The 19,051-nt window shown below is 32.3% G+C and overlaps 1 protein-coding gene across 1 annotated transcript in view; it reads right to left on the minus strand.

The window, feature by feature from the left end:
• Nucleotides 1–1,418: 1,418 nt before the first annotated feature.
• LOC143388774 (A-kinase anchor protein 9-like) overlaps nt 1,419–19,051 on the minus strand; it is a 95,249-nt gene continuing 77,616 nt past the window's right edge. The window contains 14 exon segments of the mRNA XM_077108298.1: nt 1,419–1,484; nt 2,103–2,291; nt 2,513–2,704; nt 3,598–3,719; nt 3,851–3,914; nt 4,324–4,812; nt 5,290–5,441; nt 7,083–7,854; nt 7,856–8,146; nt 8,534–8,713; nt 9,050–9,202; nt 14,727–14,831; nt 15,208–15,384; nt 18,221–18,340. Coding sequence (XP_076964413.1) covers nt 1,419–1,484; nt 2,103–2,291; nt 2,513–2,704; nt 3,598–3,719; nt 3,851–3,914; nt 4,324–4,812; nt 5,290–5,441; nt 7,083–7,854; nt 7,856–8,146; nt 8,534–8,713; nt 9,050–9,202; nt 14,727–14,831; nt 15,208–15,384; nt 18,221–18,340 — 3,072 coding nt within the window.

Here is a 19,051-nt window from a genome sequence, read left to right on the forward strand (position 1 = left end):
TTATCTATGCAACCAACCTAGGTATCAATCAACAGATGAATGGATAAAGAAAATGTGGTATATATACTCAATGGAATATTACTCAGAGCTTTAAAGGAGAGTAAAACTATGGCATTTGCCAGAAAGTGGTTGGAGTAGGAGAATATCATGGTAAGCAAAATAAGCCAATCCCATAAAACTAAAGGCCAAATGTTTTCTCTAATTTGTAAATGCTAATTCACATAAGGTGGGGGATAGTAGGGAAGAATATGGTTACCTTAGATTAGGTAGAGGGAAGTGATGGGAGAAGAGGGGAGGGAATGTGGGGATAGGAAAGATAGTAGAATGAAACAGATATTAATACTGTATGTATATATGTGACTACATGACCAATATGATTCTTCAACATGTATACTCAGAAAAATGAGAAATTATATCCCATCTATGCATGATATATCAAAGTGCATAAATGCACTCTAATGTCATGTATAACCAATTAAAACAAACAAACAAACAAAAAGAGACCATGAAATTAATTTGTTTAACTTGGTCAAGGTAAGGCTACTGTATTTAAAATTAGATACAGTTGTTTAAAATCAATTTGACAATCCTCTCTAGCCACTGCAGTAATTACTATAATTAATGTTATGAAAATGAGAAATCAATACCACTGAAAGGAAATGTTTTAACTGAGTAATAATAATGTAAAGTAAAATATTTTCACCCATTTGTATAATTATATGAGTCTGTTTTGTAACATACCTAGGTTTTTTTTAATCATTTTCTTGTTCTCTTTTCAAGGTCATTTTCTTGTCATTAATTTGAGCATGTGGTACTTCAATTTCAGATAATAAGCTTCTTCTGTCTATTTTTAACTACTGATTTGATGCTGTTGTAGGTCTTTTTAGGTATTCTGTTTCTTCCAGCATGAATTTTGATAAGTGATTTTTTTTAAAATTTCACCTCAATTTTCTTATTTGTATAAATAAAATAATTTATAATATTTTGTTATTTTATTTGTTACATGTTTAATTATGATCTCATATTCATTTATAACATTTAAAAATCATAATGAATTCTCCAGAAAAGATTTTCTTATTAGCATTTTCAAGGAACCAATTTTTAATGATTTATTCTCTATATTGTACTGTACATTTCATTAATATTTTTTACTTTATTATAGTTAATCCTCATTATTAATGGATCCTGTGTTTTCAGATTTGTCTACTTGATAAAAAGTTTTTGTAACCCTCAAACCAATACTTGTATTGCTTTGTCAGACATAGTTAGAGTAGTAAAAAATTTAAATTTCCTCATGCACATGTTCCTGGCTAAGTTAAACAAGGGCATACTCTACCTTTGTATTTTAGCTCTCATATTGTACACAAATGTCCTGTTTAGTAACTTGTTTTTCCATATTGTGCTTTTTATTTGTGATTTCATGGTTTTAAATGGCCCACAAGTGAAGGGCTTGGTGTTCCTAATTGCAAGAAATCTGTGACGTGCTTTAAGGAGAAAAGTGTGTTAGATAAGCTTCTGTATGATTGCTCTTGGCCGTGTTAAACATTAATGAATAATATACAACACAGAAGGTATCTTTTGTCTTTTTTTAATGGCACTGAGTACTGAGCCCAGGGCCAAGAGTATGCTTGGCAAGCATTCTACCACTGAGATACATTTCTTCTCCCCTCCCCATATAAGATTTCTTTAAACACAACCACACAGAAAATAAGATCATGTATTGACTGGTTGATGAAAATATTGTGATTGAGGCTTGCAGTAACCTATTTCTGTATTTCCCACAGGAGCAATGACTCCTTGTAGGTTTATAAAATATAACTACTGAAAATAATGAGAAGTGACTGTATCTTATTCCTTCTCTTTTCTTTAGGTTTTACAGCTCTTTCTAAATTTCCAAGTTTGAGGACTATCTCATTAATTTTAAGTTTTTCTTACTTTCTAATATAAGACAAAAGGTAATGTTCTTCTCCTAAATACTCTTAGTGACCCCTGTTAAAAATGCTTATCTTCATACTTAAATTAAGACTCTGAAACAAATCAGCAACTGATTTTTTATTACTATTAAAAATAGTATTCTTTAAAATAAAATTTTGGTTTGATACTTGTTCTTGTATTCACTGTTCCAAACACTTTAATAATCCAACTGCATCTTTAGTGCCTAGAGCTGTCAGTTCAATCTGAAAAGCAGCCAGCAAAACATTGTGCTCCTTTAAGAAAACATGTTGGAGAGCAAGTAGAAATTCCCCTCACCAGTCCGGGAGGCTCTCATGAGATTGAGAATTATCATTAACCTAGCAGAGTACAAATAACAAAAGTTAGGTTTCAAATAAACATGTTTTTAAAACATTCTACTAACCAAAATAGGTATTTAAAAGAATGTATGTATTTTTGAGTCTGAAAATACAGACAATAATTTATGTGAAAATTCATATAAAAAAGAATTTAATTTACAAAGTTCATTATTGTCATTAAAAATAATAATGCTACAAAGAATATAATATTCTTTGGGTACCTCAGATTCCCTTTGCACTTGTATTTTGGTAATTAAATCCTTAAGAGATGAGATGATATTAAGATAAGATCTTCTCTCTTCTAGCCAAAATTCTGAAACCTGTTGAATAGAATGGTCTTCTCTTTCACCACATGGTGACTCAGTGAGAGAAAGCACCTGCAAGCCCTCATTATGAACAGCTCTCAGTAATCCCTAGAAAACAAAATCCAAAAGCCAATATTATGACAACTTCTCCAAATGCTGAAAAAATGAGAGCTACAAGGAGAAATATTAAGCAATATAGCATTATGAAGAAAAATAGATTTAGAAAAGCAACCGCAGAAAAGAAACTCCAGGCACCTTTACTAAATACCTTCTTCCTGTGGAGAGCTAAGTCAATTGCAACAGATGGTTTATGATTTCCATAGGTTACACCTCTAAGTTCCTTCAGTTTAGCTAATGTACTCTTCCTAGATTTAATGATTAGCCATTGATTTGACCAAAAGAAATACTGTTGGAAAAACTTCCATTTCTTGAGACTGCTTTTACAATTTTGGCAAACAAAATCAGCAATAATAAAAATTATTTTTTTTAAATCTTCATAACATAATTATTTAATATATTGTATTTTATTATTTGTGGAATATGGAAATAAAATGAAATACAATATATTATTATTTGTGGAATATGGAAATAAAATGAAATAGGTTCTCATGGATTTTTTTTTCTTTTAAGTCATTTATTTTAGCCTGTTTTCATTTGAAGCATGAGGTGAGTGCTACCTTTTGCTTCTATTTGATGGGGTGGACTGTACTAGACATTGTTTGAGCAACCAGGGATGCTACTTCCAACATCCTTTTTCCTCAATATCTAGTTAACAGAGAATTGACCAAAAGATCTTGTCACTAATTCTGGAAGAAAGGAGGGAGAGGAGGGCAGCATATTTTCTCGCTCTCTCTCCCCCTTCCTTCGATCTTTCTTGCTATACAGTTTTTTTCAGAGATCCAGTATATAACTTTAAATAAACTACTATGTTCAACATAGAAATTATACTGGCTAAGTTTACTAAAATATATTATGTTTCAGTAATATTTATCTTTCAGTACCTTTATTTTCTTTGGAAATGATTCTGTTATATTTTCACCTTCTTCTCCTCTTCCTTCCGATGCTGTGTCAAATCCCTGATTTTGTGTAAGATAAACTCCCTGACTCCAGTCTGATCCAGAATCTAAAATAAAGAAAACAATCATTTGTTGTTAAACAAACAATCAAACAAAAATAAAAAACATACCCTCTTCAAACAAAAATAACACGTTTTAATCAAATGCTATAAACATTCCAGAATTTTATATAACTTACCACTGGAATATATTTCTCTAGTTTTGTAAGCATTAGAATATGTAAGTTCAGGAATCAAGGATCCCTAATTAGAAAAAAGAAACAACATACATAAATATTTTTGTTTTAATAAAAACAGAACCCAATGAACTATTTTGCTGTTATAATGCTGTAAAAAGAAAAAAAAAGGGAAAGAAAAAGAAAAAAACTCAATCTAAGCATACTTGAAATGAAACTATGATTTATAACAAGTCTATAATTTTTTCCTTAAGGATATTACCATAGTAAGAAGAGATAGTTATTATTTAAGGAACCATACCCATAATAAGTTGCAAACTTTCATAAGAACTCTATTATCTAATACAATGGGGAGACTTAAATTCTAATAGTATAAAGAAGAGATATTTCTCAAATTTCTTTTAAAATTTTTGCTTAAAAACAGGTTGTTGACAACAGTGGAAACTCCCCCCACATGACAACAACAAAATTAATACCTCTTTAGGTCTCAGACACTGTATCACTGCCTTCAATGTACCACTCTCCTCTGTCAGTAACTCAACAGCAACATAATGTTCCTTCTTTAAAGTTTCAGTTTCTGAAATATGTCTGAATTCCATATCCAAAATTTCAGTGGCATGAAGTTCTTGTATGTGTTCAATTCTTTCAGTAAATTGCCTAATTATTTCAGAGACTTTTTCTGAGGAACAGCTAGTCTGTATATCAATTTGAATTCCTGCATTTTTAACAAGAATTTGTGGAGTCTGGTTGCTCATGTTGACCTTGAGTATTTGGTCTGTTTGGGATGCAGTGTTTTTACCTACTACAATAGGAAGTGGCTCTAAGCAGATGTTTCTGTTTGTTGGTACTTCAGACTTATCCTCTTTTATTAAGAAGTGGGATAATTTCTTTTTTTCCTCCTCGACAAGTTGATTCTTAACTTGGCTTAAATCTCTCTGAAGAGATGCCATATTTGTCTCTTTTACCTAAAACACAGATGAATTAAGTTGAAAATCTTGCACATCAAATGAAGAACTTACAGTGGAGAGGGAAAGAGTATAATTTCATTTATATGTTCACTTGCCGCACAATAATAGGAAAAACACGTTGGAAACTGTAATACATATATACTTTCGCATGTACGTATGGTCACAGGTTACTACAAAATTGAAATAATTTTATTAGCCTTTACTTTTGTTTCCCAGGGGATTTAAATTCTCTTTAACAGCAGTTTTTCACTTCCTTTGCTAAAAGACTAGAGATTAAAAGTATTCTTCTAATATAAAGATTCCTAGCAAAACAAGCAAGGAGATGGTGAATAGATTTATAACAATGAATTTTTCAAAAAGACTTGTAAATTTAGTTTTTAAGTTATGTCTCTGGACTTGTTTCTATAGGACAATTTGAAAGGGAATTAAGATGGGTAGAAATGAATGAATTAGGAGTTATGTTACTTGTCTTACCAAAAGCTCTTTTTGAAGTTTTTCTGTCCTTTCTTTGAAAGTGGCAAGTTCTTCTTTGGTAGCCACTAACTCGATTCTAAGAGCCTCAAGTTCTTCAAAAAATCCACTTTCTCCACTGTCATTTATTAACTCAGTAGTTGTTTGGATACAGTAGAAAACATAAGAAATAAATCATTAAAAAAAAGAGCTAAATTCAAAGCATTTACACATTCTAATGAAGCTTTTCCAAGACTGACTGCCTAGGGGTTTTAGTGATAAATGCTCTTTTAACAAACAGTGAAACATTTTAAGAACCATCATTTTGTATTCTTAAAGAAATAAGAAAGATTTTCTGGAAATGAAAGACAAATCATGCCATTAATATATATAAAATTTATAAATTATTGATAAAAATATTCTTTGTGCCACTCAAAAGTTTCATATTTATATTACTTTCCTCAAAAGATATGAGCTCAAAGATAATTATTATAAGTTATACCTAAAAAGTTATATTAATATTTTAATAATTATTACCTACAGTAATATGCAATTCCAATGAGCTAGGAAGAAAAAGTATAGTGAATAAAATTATTATCCTTTGCCAATATAAATTAAGTAGACATAAAATCCCAATGTATCAATCTTCTGGGGCAGATAAGACTGAACTTCTGGTACTTGAAATTGTAAGTTTATTAAGTGAGGGAACTTGTCATGTCTGTCATACACTAAGAAATAACTGCAATTTCTGATCTTTATGTAAGTAGACTTAGGTCAGTTACAAATTTTTCCTAAGAAGAATAAAATATATTATGAGGCATAAAATTTGCCAAGCTAATAACTTGTTACTCATATGTTAATTCAATATGAATATATTTTGATATTTTTATAATTGTATCTCACCTACATAACTTTCACAGATTTTATGCCAAAATTGTTTTTGCAAAAGTGTGGTATGACCATTTTATAAAGCTCTCCCCCAACCAAAAAAAAAAATTGTGCTGGTATTCAGTGCAAGATTAGAATGTATAGAATACTTATGAATATACATTACTGTGGTGTTGATGATTATAGGGTGCACTATAGTACTTAAAAGAGATGATGACATAACATACTTAGTAGACGTACATTAAGGGGGAAAATATCCACAGAAATTCTAGAGGACATTTGCTAAATTTAATGTTTCCATATTTATTTGAACTGTTCTAATTAATGACAACCTTGATTGAAAAAAAAGATGTTTGAAGATCACAAAATATAATTAGGGCCCATTATTCTAATGATGATAAAATGACCCTATAGTGTTAAATTTAATCTGGACTCTATACCTTGAGTTTCTGTGTAAGAAACTGCAATATAACTTGGTAGGGAAACAAATGAACAGAGTATAATTAACTACTAAGTCTCAGCCAATGATAATAGGCAACTATGTTTCAGCCAATCATAGGCAATCAACCAATCAAATCACATCCAAACAAGGTCTAGCCATGACCAATCAAGCAATTTCTGAATTTTATTTGTGAGTTCTGCCTCTAAATCCACCCACTGTTGAACAGTGAAGCTGTTCGAATCTCTTCTGTTTCTGAGTGTTGCACAATGCATGTAGCACTTTTTGCTCAAACAAACTCTTTAGTTTGTCTATAGTTCTTTAAGTACAGTATGATTTTTTAAATAAAATCCCATTATGTATAAATTGGTAGGTGTCAGCAGAACTGTTTGACTTAGTAAATTACCAATCAGCTTAATAAGCAAAGGGAAAAAAAGAGTTTCTTAGGGTATTTATGTGAAAAATTCAAATATAAAGCTAACCTTAAGAACAAAATCTCCATGAGGGCTTCTTTTCCTTTCTTTTCCTTCTAGTTTTTTCTTACTGTCCTCCAATAACTTCTGCAGTTCTATCAGCTTCTTTTCTTTTTCCAAAGCATTTTTCTCTGCAGTTTCTACTTGTTCTTTTTCTGAAATCAAAGTAGTATGCATTTCAATCACTTGTCTTTCTAAGTCTGATATTCTCAAGGTTAATGCAGACATATCTGACTCCATCTTGTTTTCTGTTATTTGATTTAAATTCTGCATATTTTCCTTTTCAAGTTCTGATGAAGCTATTCCTTTATCTTGATAGAATTTCACATATTCCTGAACTGCCTCAAGTTGGACTTGACTTACAAGAGCAGCAGCTACTTTCTCCTCAAGGACTTTCTGTAGGTTTACGATCTTCTTCTGAAGCATTTCTGTTTCAGATTGGCCTTGTTCTTTTATGTCTTCTGTTTGTTTATAACACTGGATAAGTTCTAAGTCCTTTGTGCTAACAGAGCTCTCAAGCTGTAGCAGTTTTGTTTCCAAATTTCTGGAAACTTCTGTGCTTTCTTCAAAAGATCTGAGATACATCTTGTTCTCAGGGGGTTTATGAACATCTTCAATATGGATTACTTCCAGTTCGGGTTGGTCTTTGCTGAGATCATCTATAGTCATGCTAACACTTTCATCTGGTATACTTTGGATTTTTTCCTTATGGTCATGTTCTCTCTTCAAGTTGACTAATTCTTGTGTTAGCTGATTCATTTTAAAATTGGTTTCTTTAAGTACATTTTTTTGTGAAGGCCATTTCTTCATTAGTGATTTCTACTTGCTGTTCCAAAGACAGCTTTTCAGCTATAACCTTTTCCAACTGATGTTTCAAGCTGTCCTCTTGTTCTGAGGGGGAATTGGTATCCAACAACATATTCTGTTTAATATATGACAATTCCTCCTGAAGTTTTTCAATCAATTCATTGAGCTTGTCTGTTTCTTCTTCTCTATTTTTCTTCAAACGTTCTTGATCACTCTTTAGACATTCTATTTGGGCTTCAAGATCCCTTATCAGTTCATTTTTTTCGTCAAAATCCTATTAGTTAATTCGAAAAAGGGAAACACAGAAAAGTATGTATTCATATTTTAAAATTTTGTTTTATTTTAGGGTAAAAACTTAAAGATGATCAGGCACAAAAGCTGTATAGCTTGTCAGACACATTATGTTACTTTCAATATAGACCAACACCTCCCTTATCACATCAAACAAAGACCTTATTTAGAACATCATTCTGGAAGTTCTATTACACATAAGTGGCTTATGCTTTTAGTATTTGATTCTCTAATAGGATAATGTCAACATTAGTGCATTTTATTGGAAAGGATAAAATACTGAATTAAGTCTATAACAGATGGCATCCAAAGCTAATTACTCTATTTAACTATTAGATTTCAGATAATAACCAATTTTAAATGAGTATACCTTGTTATCTGTTGTAAGTCTAAGTTGTTGATGAAAGTCTCTAATTTGCTCATTTAATCAATCAATTTTTACCTCTTTTTCCTGTATTATTTGAGCAAATTTCCCAAATAGCATATGCTGGTCATGAGTAGAGATAGCCTCAGGATCCATTATGGCAAATTTCAATTTCTCCATTTCATCCTAGTGACAAAAATAACTATCATAGTTGGATGTATTCATGACTGGCAATTTTCACAACATTGTTTCAATTAAGTCTTATAAAAAATACATTTCCTACAATGTACAAGTAAAAAAAATTAGACATAATGTAGATCAATAATTCTTGAAATATTTTAATAAAAGATCTCAAAAATTTTATTATAAACAGAAAATAAGTTCCATGCAAATCTATTTGCTTGCTAGTGTTCTTCGAGTGAGTATTATTTAGATCTGGACTTAGTAAATGTTTATTATAACTACATAGGAGCAAAACTTATTATCTCTTTATAGAAAAAATTTTTTTTCTAAAATAGTTACCTTGAATAATTTATTTTCTCGTTCAAGTTCCTGTACACAGGTAGTGGATTCCTTTTTCTGTATTTCCAATTGCATATGTAGTTGCTGAACTTCTTCATTTTTATTTTCAAGCTCATCTCTAAATTGCTCTAGTTGTTCTTCTAAGTTTGTTATCTTTAATATCAAAATTATGAAAAGTAAAGAAAAAAAACTTTAAACAGATGTTTGTCGAGATAGAATTAAGAATGTTGGGGCTGGGGCTGGGGCTGTAGCTCAGTGGTAAAACACCTGTTGTGCACATGTGAGGCACTAGGTTTGATCCTCAGTACCACATAAAAATAAATAAACATATTGTGTCCAACTACAACTAAAAAAGAAATTTAAAAAAAATAATGTTGTATTTGCTTTACAAAATACATATGCTTAATTCATAAGAATAAAGGAAAGTGGTTTTCCAAGCCAGCCATACCTGTATGGTTCCTAGACATGCTCACACTGCACATTCTTTTTTTTTTTTGTTTGTTTGTTTTTTGGTTTGTTTATTTTGTTTTTGTTTTGGCACTGGGGACTGACCCCAAGGGAGCTTTACCATGGAACCACATCCCCAGCCCTTTTTTACATTTTATACTTTTTAGATACAGTCATGCTTAGTAAGTTGCTTAGGGTCTTGCTAAGTTGCTGAGGCTGACCTCAAACTTGCAATCTTCCTGCCTCAGACTTCTGAGTTGTGGGATTATAGGTGTGTGCCACCGTGCCTGTCACCTGCACATTCTTAAACCATCTTGCCCAAGCAGAAGACACCTTAAAGAAGGACACCAGGAAACATTTTCTATCATAAGCAGAAAGAGTCACAGAAAGGAGTAGTCCACATGCTAACTCTTATGTTAAATTCAGTTAGAATTAAGTCAGTTGCTATTGAAAAGCTTAGAAAAATTGTAGAATTAATTCAGTTATTCTAGTATCAAATAAAACTAACTTAATATAGTCCCACAAATATCTAATTATAATCCATTGAATGCCCTGTCTGCTTTGTGGTTTGATTAAGCAGATGGAAGCAGAGATACACAATAAGGTCAAGAGATCCTTAGGTCTGAATTGCAGAGTAAGTTAAACAAAATAATTTTAGTAGAAAATCAGGGAGCTCTTACTTATAGGAAAACAGAAATTTAATTTTTGAAGATGGATTATTAGTAATAAAAGTAAAATAATCCTCTTTGATGGTTATACAAAAAAAAATGAACCTGATGATGAATATTAAGAGCTAATTATTGCTCTATTTTAAAAATATGGGTTTGATTGAAGACATTAGCAGTCACTTTAGCTCACTGCTTCACAGCTACTTAATATTTAATAAATGAATTTATAAACATATATTTACTTGATGATCAAAAATGTTGCATTAACAGCAACCTAAGATGCAGAAGCAGTGTTTAGTAGTAACTGGCTCAGAGCCAACTTTAAATCATTTAGTGCCTTAAAGTTGAAAAGGGGCATATGTTGCTTATATACTGATACATCACATAATTAGAATCATTCTAGCACAGGCAAGGCAAGGTCTTAAAAATCAGCCTAAAAAGAGAAATTAGCAAGGAAAAAATAATCAGCCTAATATTTCTTAAACAGAAATGGTATCAATACTAAATAATGGCTATTATTTATAGAGAATTACTGCTAGGCATGGGTACAAAGTGCTTTATATATTGTTATTTTTTAAAAAGCCTGTTACAACCTTAGGAGCTCTATTCTATGATTAACCCCATTTCAGAAGTAAGGAAGGGAGTTAAAGCAAGGAGTAACTTGTCCTGAGGTCACATGTCTACTAGGTGGTGAAACCACCTTTGGAACCTGGGGAGTTCCAGTCCTAAACTATAATTTATCTTGTTTCTAATAACTAATGTCTAAGACCTCTATTTAAAATTTTTTGTAACACTGATATTAAATTCTGTAGACACTAAAACACGTTTAGTGGTTGTACATATATAATTTCCAGGTTAGTTTATTGAAAATTGTGATGACTGTATCTTCTTCAAAGTTATCTGACAGTAGTTACACCTATTCTTCTCTTCTCTAACAAATTTTAATGACAAGGTATTATAAAATCAACATACACATAGTTATTTAAGTTCAAAATTGCGCCCCACCTCACATGACCTTTTTTTTCCTTGTGACATCACTTAATAGTCAAAGTCTTAGCTCTATGTCTTAAAAGCCCTGCTACTCAAAGTGTAGTCTCTGGAGCAGCAGAATAGGTATCATGTGAGAGCACGTTTGATGCACAGAATCTTGTGCTGCACTCAAAATCTGCATTTTGGGAGCTGAGGTTGTGGCTCAGTGGTAGAGCGCTTGCCTAGCATGCATGAGCACAGGGATTGATCTTCAGCACCACATTAGGAAAAAAAAAGGTATTTAGTTTCTCTACAACTAAATATTTAAAAAAAAAAGATAAAAAAAAGACCTGCACTTTAACAAGATCCCCAGCTGATTCATATGCAGAGAAGGACTGGTTTAAAGTACTAACATTTTTATTTTAAGCAGCTGAACTTGAGACATCACATCAGACCTTAATTTCTCCAAATGACACTATGGAACATTCTTGTTATTCAAGCAGACTCTAGTTTCAGGCTGTCTTATAACAACACCCAAACCAGAAGAACATTAGAAAGGTTTAAACTTGTTTTACTTATCTACCAATTGATATATAGACTATTTGGATGACACTAATTTGTACCTATTTGAGTTTTATTTTATTTTATTTTTAAGTGTTTTTTTTTTCTCATAAAAAAAGTATAGGGGCTGGGGTTGTGGCTCAGTGGTAGACCAAATGTTTGCCTGGCATGTGTGAGCCACTGCATTCGATTCTCAGCACCACATAAAATCAAAAAATAAAATAAAGGTCCATCAACAACTTTAAAAAAATATTAAAAAAACTTATATGTTCCACTAATTAGACAGCACATTCCTTGAAGTCTGGTGTTGATTTCACAACTGAACAAAAGTGCTTTACATGCAGAAACAGTTTAATAATAAATGTTGAATGACAGTCTTTAACATTTTTCACTAACAAGCAAAATATATTCAGTGTTCTGGCAGTATAGCATCATAGGGTTCCAGAATCAGTTCTTTCTGTCTGTACTAAGTACTAACCTCTCTTAAGGATCAGCTCACACATTGGCAAATTAGGAGATTTTAGAACAGAACCTATTCCCAGCGAGACTGTTAAGGGTTAATGGGATAAGGCATTTAATATACTTTCTAGACTCAGCCCTCAGCAAAGTTAACTATTATTTACTATTACTATCTGTAAACTAGAGCTCATTAATTCTACAGAGAGCTAAAACTTATTGAAGGAATCCTTTTCTCAAAATAACTATTGTCTCCACAATATTTCCTTCTCCTATAAGAAGCTGTTTTCTTCTTTTTTATTCATCCCACATTTCTATGTAGTCTAATGAACTTTCAAAAAAATGTTTTATTCAAATCTAGGTTTTGGGAGTATTTGAACATCTCAACTATAATGATACATAAGGATATCTTTATGTTTATACTCAATAGGACATCTGAAAACATTTGCCTAGTTTTCCGGATAGAATGCTTAAGTTATTTTCATTAAAAGACATATGTTTTAATTCTACATTCATTATTCAGTTATAGGTAAGGGAGAGAGTTCTGATAGAATACTCATTATAGTTATTTAAAGCAAGTAAATGAAGGTCAGCTGCTATTTTAATCCGTATATATTCACTCAACATTTTTGGCTCTGGGTCTCTATCTGTAAAAACTGAAAGTCAGTTAACAGATGCTCTCTATGGTTTCTTATAATTCTGAACTACTAGTGCTATAATCCTGAGTAAAAGGTAGATGTGTATTAGAAACTTAATTCAGGAAATTAAGGTGTTAGTAGATATATATTACGTTCAAAAGATAATAAAAATAATAGGGCATGGTGGCACATGAATGTAGTCCCAGCTACTCAGGAAACTGATGTGAGAGGATTGCTTGAACCCTGTAATTTGGAGTTTATAGCCAGCCTGGCACTATACTTAATGGCTTCCATCTCAAAATACAAAAACAAAAACAAAAAAACCTGTGTGTGTGTGTGTGTGTGTGTGTGTGTGTGTGTGTGTGTGCGTGTGTGCATGTATGTATAGAATTAGGGCTAAGGAAATAACTCAGTGATGGAATGCTTGTGTGATGCCCTTTGACCCCCAGAACACACACACAAATGAAGAGAAACAACTAGTAAGCTACACCAAGATTCCTTAATCAACTACCACTACTTTTAGATCCAGTTGTGAAGGTTCATTTTTGGGGGGAGGAGATTATTCAGTCTTTAAGATAAATCATTAAGCATTAATTCCTTTCAAATATACATAAATAGTTACACAAAAATAAATGTGCTCACTGCCTTCAATGAAAACTCCAAACCTAATAAACAAGAACTTCTCAGATGTTACATAAAAATGGGAAGACGATCCTTCTCATGGATCATTTCAACTATAGTAATTTCTATGGATTCCTTTTTTCTTCTTTGAACTACACATTCGCTGAACCGTCATTTTGGCTGATGTCTAAATTAGTTTTGTAAACAGATTTCCAAGTACTTATTAACAAATACTTCTATGATATTTAAGGAAAATAAGTATTTGTTAAAATAAATTTAAATGTTCTGAGAAAAATTCTACGGAAAGAGACAAAAACTTAATTAAAAACATTTTAAACATTTAAAATTATTTACTACTATACAATGTTGAGTATTATATGTTTTAGGAAAACTATTAGTAGACAATAAAAGTTATGATTACTATAGCTCTAAAGGTAAATTTTCTTTTCTTGTTCTCACAGGGGTATTATTATGTTGTCTAGGCTGACCTTAACCTCCTTGGCTCAAGTGATTCATTCTCCTGCCTCAGTGTCCTGAGAAGCAGGGACTACAGGCATGCACCATGCCTAATTGAATCCTTCTCATTAAGAAGGAGGGAGAAGGGCAACACAGGATAACTTTATAGTTACTTTCTTTATTATTATTTTGTGGTGCTGCAGATTCAAACCCACATTGAGCTAAATTCCCATTCCTAGTTCATTATTAATCTTTTAAGCACAAGCTTCATATGTTGTAAAACAACACTATCAATTCTCAGGGAAAAGTTTAAAAAGAAAAAGGAAAGCAAGCAAACCCAAATTCACAGTAGAGGGGAGCAAAAACTCAATGCCCATAGCACGAACAGGAGAAAAGAGATGCTGCCTTTTGTCCTAACTACTACATTTCTCCACTGTCCTCTTCACTCAGCCCATACCTGCTAAATTGTCCTTTCTCACTCTCTAAATTTCTTCTTGCTTCAAAGTGCTCACACTAGTTATCTTCTCAACCTGGAATAAACTTCCTTCATAAGCTTATCATGTTTATTGTCTTGAAGATCAATCTAGGCACTGAATTGAGAAAGTCTATACTTTTGTTTTAGACCACAAACTTCATTTTGTTCAAATGATGTTTTCAAGGTAACTGATTTTAAAATAACTCAAAATATATTTTGTCATTTAAAAATAAAGTGGTAGAGTGCTTGCCTAGTATGTGTGAGGCACTGGGTTCAATCCTCAGAACCATGTAAGTATATAAAACAAAGATATTTGCCCATCTACATCTAATACACACACACACACACACACACACACACACACAAGAAAAAAAAAAAGTCCTTACCTCTTTCTCTTTTCCGTCAATAGCATCTCGCTCAGCTTGCAGTTGCACTTCTAGAGACAATTCTGCTTTAGCTTCTAAGGCTCCAAATTGTTTCTGGTCCTCTAACTTTAAATATATAAGAATGTTCTCAAATTTTCAGACATTAAATATTGATTATTCAGTGTGTGTGTGTGTGTGTGTGTGTGTGTGTGTGTGTGTGTGTGTGTTTGTATGTTTCCTTTTGGTTAAGTAGCAATTCTCTCTGACCAGTTAGGAGGACAAACTACATTAGTGAATATCAAAAAGTTATAGATATTCAGTCTTGAATACTTTCATAGAGTCAAACAGGAACTTTTGACACTTAAAATGCATTTCTCAGATAAAAATGAAGGCTCTTTCCCATCTGCCCCCATCCTCAAGCTTTCTTATTCAAGCTCTGATGTTTGTGTATCAAACTTTTCTTCATTAAAACACTTAGTAAAGTTAACTCAAAATGTCACACCTTTTGAAAATTTTCTGTGATAACAAGTAAGGCTTGTTCCAATTCTCTCACTCTGAACTCTAGCTTTTCAATTTCTTCATTCCTCTCTTGTACATCGCTCTGCAGCTGTTCTTTTGATAGAAGCAGCTCACTGAACTTGTCTGTTTTTTCTTTTAGATCTTTTGTTAATTGTTCAACCTGAAAATATAATAAACAAAAAAAATCTAAAAATTTGAAAAGGTCATAACTTTCAATTCATCTCAAAAATCATTTTTTTAAAAAAAACATTTTGAAATGCTATATTAATTTCATTTTTATAAGAATAGCAACTATTATCTCAAACAAAGGTTGATATTTCCCAAGTTGATAAGAACTAGGCAGCACTAGTAAACAACAAATATTGCTTTTGCTCAACGCTTTTTAGAAAAATTTCATTCTCTTAAGACTAAGACTTTAGCTAGGAAGAGGGGAATAATGTTGAATTATCTAGTAATGGTATAATTGTACTAAGACCTATGACCTTAAAGATGGCAAATTTTGTAGAATACTTACTGACTTGGTCTCAGAATGTGAAGTAAGATAACCTGAAAAAAATCTTTCATAAATCACCTTTTGATAATAGTTATTTACAAAGCACTTTCAACCTATACATTGCACCATCCCAGAATAGAGATGAGGATGGGTGGAAAGAGAGAGCTGTACAGTTAGTGTCTCAATAGTTCTCCTGCATCCAAAATAAATGATGACACATCCCAGAACTTATCCCTGAAGACTGATATGCAAGTGCCTTCAATTCAATGGCTCTGTGATAAAAGAATACAGGAAGGATTAATAAGATAATTTATGAAATTAGTTCTGATCAAGAGGTAGAGGAGGTTCCTAAAAAGATAAGTGATGGTAAGAAATAAAAGAATACTACCTTTATTCAGTGAAACACTTGGAAGCAATTATACAAAATGACAATCATTATTCAGAACATTAAAAAAATGCAAGCTTAATTATAATTATAGGATTAAATTTAACAGTAATAAAGCTACTGAGAATAATAGGTTGACTAAGTTTTGGATTAAGTTCATGAGAAAAGGCTATAAAACAGGTACAAAGAAATGGCATATTATAATATGTATTCACAGTTGGAATTTTTGAGTCTTCAAAAAATCAGAAGCTGGGATTAGTTCTGGCAGGGTAAGCAGAGAACAAATGGGTCACAATGTTCCTGAGGAAATTCAAACATACCTTAAAGTTTCATGAACGAGATAGGTCAACTTTCAAATATTTTTAAAAAAATTATATAGTAGAAAATGGCAGTCAAAGTTCTAGATCTTGAATTATCTTTTGAGTTTTAATGAATAAGTCACTGTTTTTCAAAATCTAAAAATACATTTGTTAGAAATAAGGGCAATGACTACAAACAAGGGGAATGATGACTTCTCTGCTACTCTAGCAGATTTAACATTTCATTACAATGAACTTATAGGCATTTTATACTTCATTGAGGTACTTTTAAGAGAAGTGAATCAAGTAAACTTCTTAGAAATTGTAGATAATTTTCAGCAATAAAATTATTTTCAGAAATAATAGTAGTTGAATTTAAGTGTTAACTAAGGGCCACACTAATACTGCTATGCAGTGGGAGCTATTACTGTCTTTATTTTAGAAATGAATAAATAGATTTGAAAGGTTAAGTAGCGTAGTTACTGTCAGACATCTACTACATAGCATAGCCATGATCCACACTGGAATTGCCTTATCTCAAGCACAATCTCTTTATAACCAGGACAAGCCATCTTTAGAAATATATATAAGTGATATACATGTAAATATGTATAATATTTCCCATGTAGCATTTGTTTAATAAATGTAGAGTTTTCTGTATGAGGAAAATGGACAGTGGGAGTGACAGAGTAGAAGCAGGGAGACTGGTCAGGAGGCTACCTCACACATATAGGCAACTAAGACACAAGGAAATGAATAAAGGTGAAAAGAATAAAAAGATGTAGTATAAATCTGATCCATTAGTGGTTTGGGATCAGGGCTGAGAAGGAGTGGGACTGAGGAAGAATTCTAGAATTTAGCAAAGAAGATGATTTAGAAGACAACATTTATTGAGATGAAGAAAAAATAATTTTATTCTTGTCTTTTTGATGAAGGCTAATCAGGAACCAAGAATATGATTCCTGGATATGTTAAAAATGAGACATCTACATGGAGACAGTGTAGGCAGTTGAAAATTCAAGTACAGAGTTCAACAGAGATGTTAGGAATAAAGGAACAACTGTGGGGCAATTTACAGATGACTGGGAAGAAAATGTAAAAACGGAAGAACGAGGACTCTAAGACTGACTAAGTCATGAGGCACCCCTCATTTATTTTGGGTAGGCAGAAGACAAATAAACACTGGAGGAGAGAGACCATACTCTACAGTAGGTGTGTCACAGCAGTCAAGAGAAGGAGATACTTATAGAAGACTGTAATGAGTGTCTCCAAATGGTTGAGTAGTATTGAAGACAGAGAGGTGATTACTAGATACAGCCAAGAGGCTTTGGGTAACCTTCATAGGAACAGTTTAAATATACTAAGGGTTATAAAATTCCAAGAAAAAGATGTTGGAAACTTCATTGTAGTGGACTGTAAAAGAGAAAAGAAAGGGAAATAATTAGTAAAGAGTGACTACAGAGAATTATCAGTTTTGTTGGGATGGGAGTAGAGAATTAGGCAGAGAAGTTTATTTAATACTAGAAAATGTATAAAGATGGAAATAATTCCAAATTTCAGTACAACATTTTTATGTTTTGTTTTTTATGGTGCTGGCATCAAATCCAAATCCAGGGCTTCAGGTACACTAGGCAAGTGTTCTACCATGAACTATAACTCCTAGTCCAATACAAACATTTTTTAGGGTTTATGACCTCCTCACATTTAAGTAACATTCAATGTCCTGATTTTTAAGATTTATACCTTATTCACTTTTAAGTTTTTCATACTCTTACTTCACACTCAAGATACAAATAGGCAATACCAATAAAGTTCTTACCTCTCTAGTTTGATGTTCACCAACAGGCTGGATTCGAGGCACAACCTTAAGTTGTTGTTCTAACTTCTGTATTTCTTGTTGGAACACATCTCTCTCATGTTCTCTGTCAATGGCTTGCTCCTGAAATTGAACAATAATAAAACCAATAGTAATTGAAGAAACAATATTTATTAAACCTATTATCTCTCTTTAGTCATAGGTTAAGTTTGTTTGAAAAGAAAGGACTGATGACCATGGAATCACAAAGATTCAAAAATATTTTTGGTATGACACATTACTTATTTGGGTTCTTCCCCAAAATTTAAATACTTAAAATTTATTTTCTTTTTTTTTTCAATTAATTTTTATTGTAGGTTGTTCAAAACATTACATAGTTCTTGATATATCATATTTCACACTTTGATTCAAGTGGGATATGCGCTCCCATTTTTACCCCATATACAGATTGCAGAATCACATCAGATGCACAACAATTGATTTACATATTGCCATTCTGGTGTCTGTTGTATTCTGCTGCCTTTCCTATCCTCTACTATCCCCCCTCCCCCCTCCCCTCCCCTCTTCTCTCTCTACCCCCTCTACTGTAATTCATTTCTCTCCCTTATATTTTCCCTCCTTTCCCCTCACTTCCTCTTGTATGTAATTTTGTATATCCCTGAGGGTCTCCTTCCATTTACATGCAATTTCCCTTCTCTCTCCCTTTCCCTCCCACCTCTCATCGCTGTTTAATGTTAATCTTCTTCTCATGCTCTTTGTCCCTACTCTGTTCTTAGCTACTCTCCTTATATCAAAGAAGACATTTGGCATTTGTTTTTAAGGGATTGGCTGGCT

This window comes from Callospermophilus lateralis, unplaced genomic scaffold (assembly GCF_048772815.1).
Source record: "Callospermophilus lateralis isolate mCalLat2 unplaced genomic scaffold, mCalLat2.hap1 Scaffold_43, whole genome shotgun sequence".
Lineage (NCBI taxonomy): Eukaryota > Metazoa > Chordata > Mammalia > Rodentia > Sciuridae > Callospermophilus > Callospermophilus lateralis.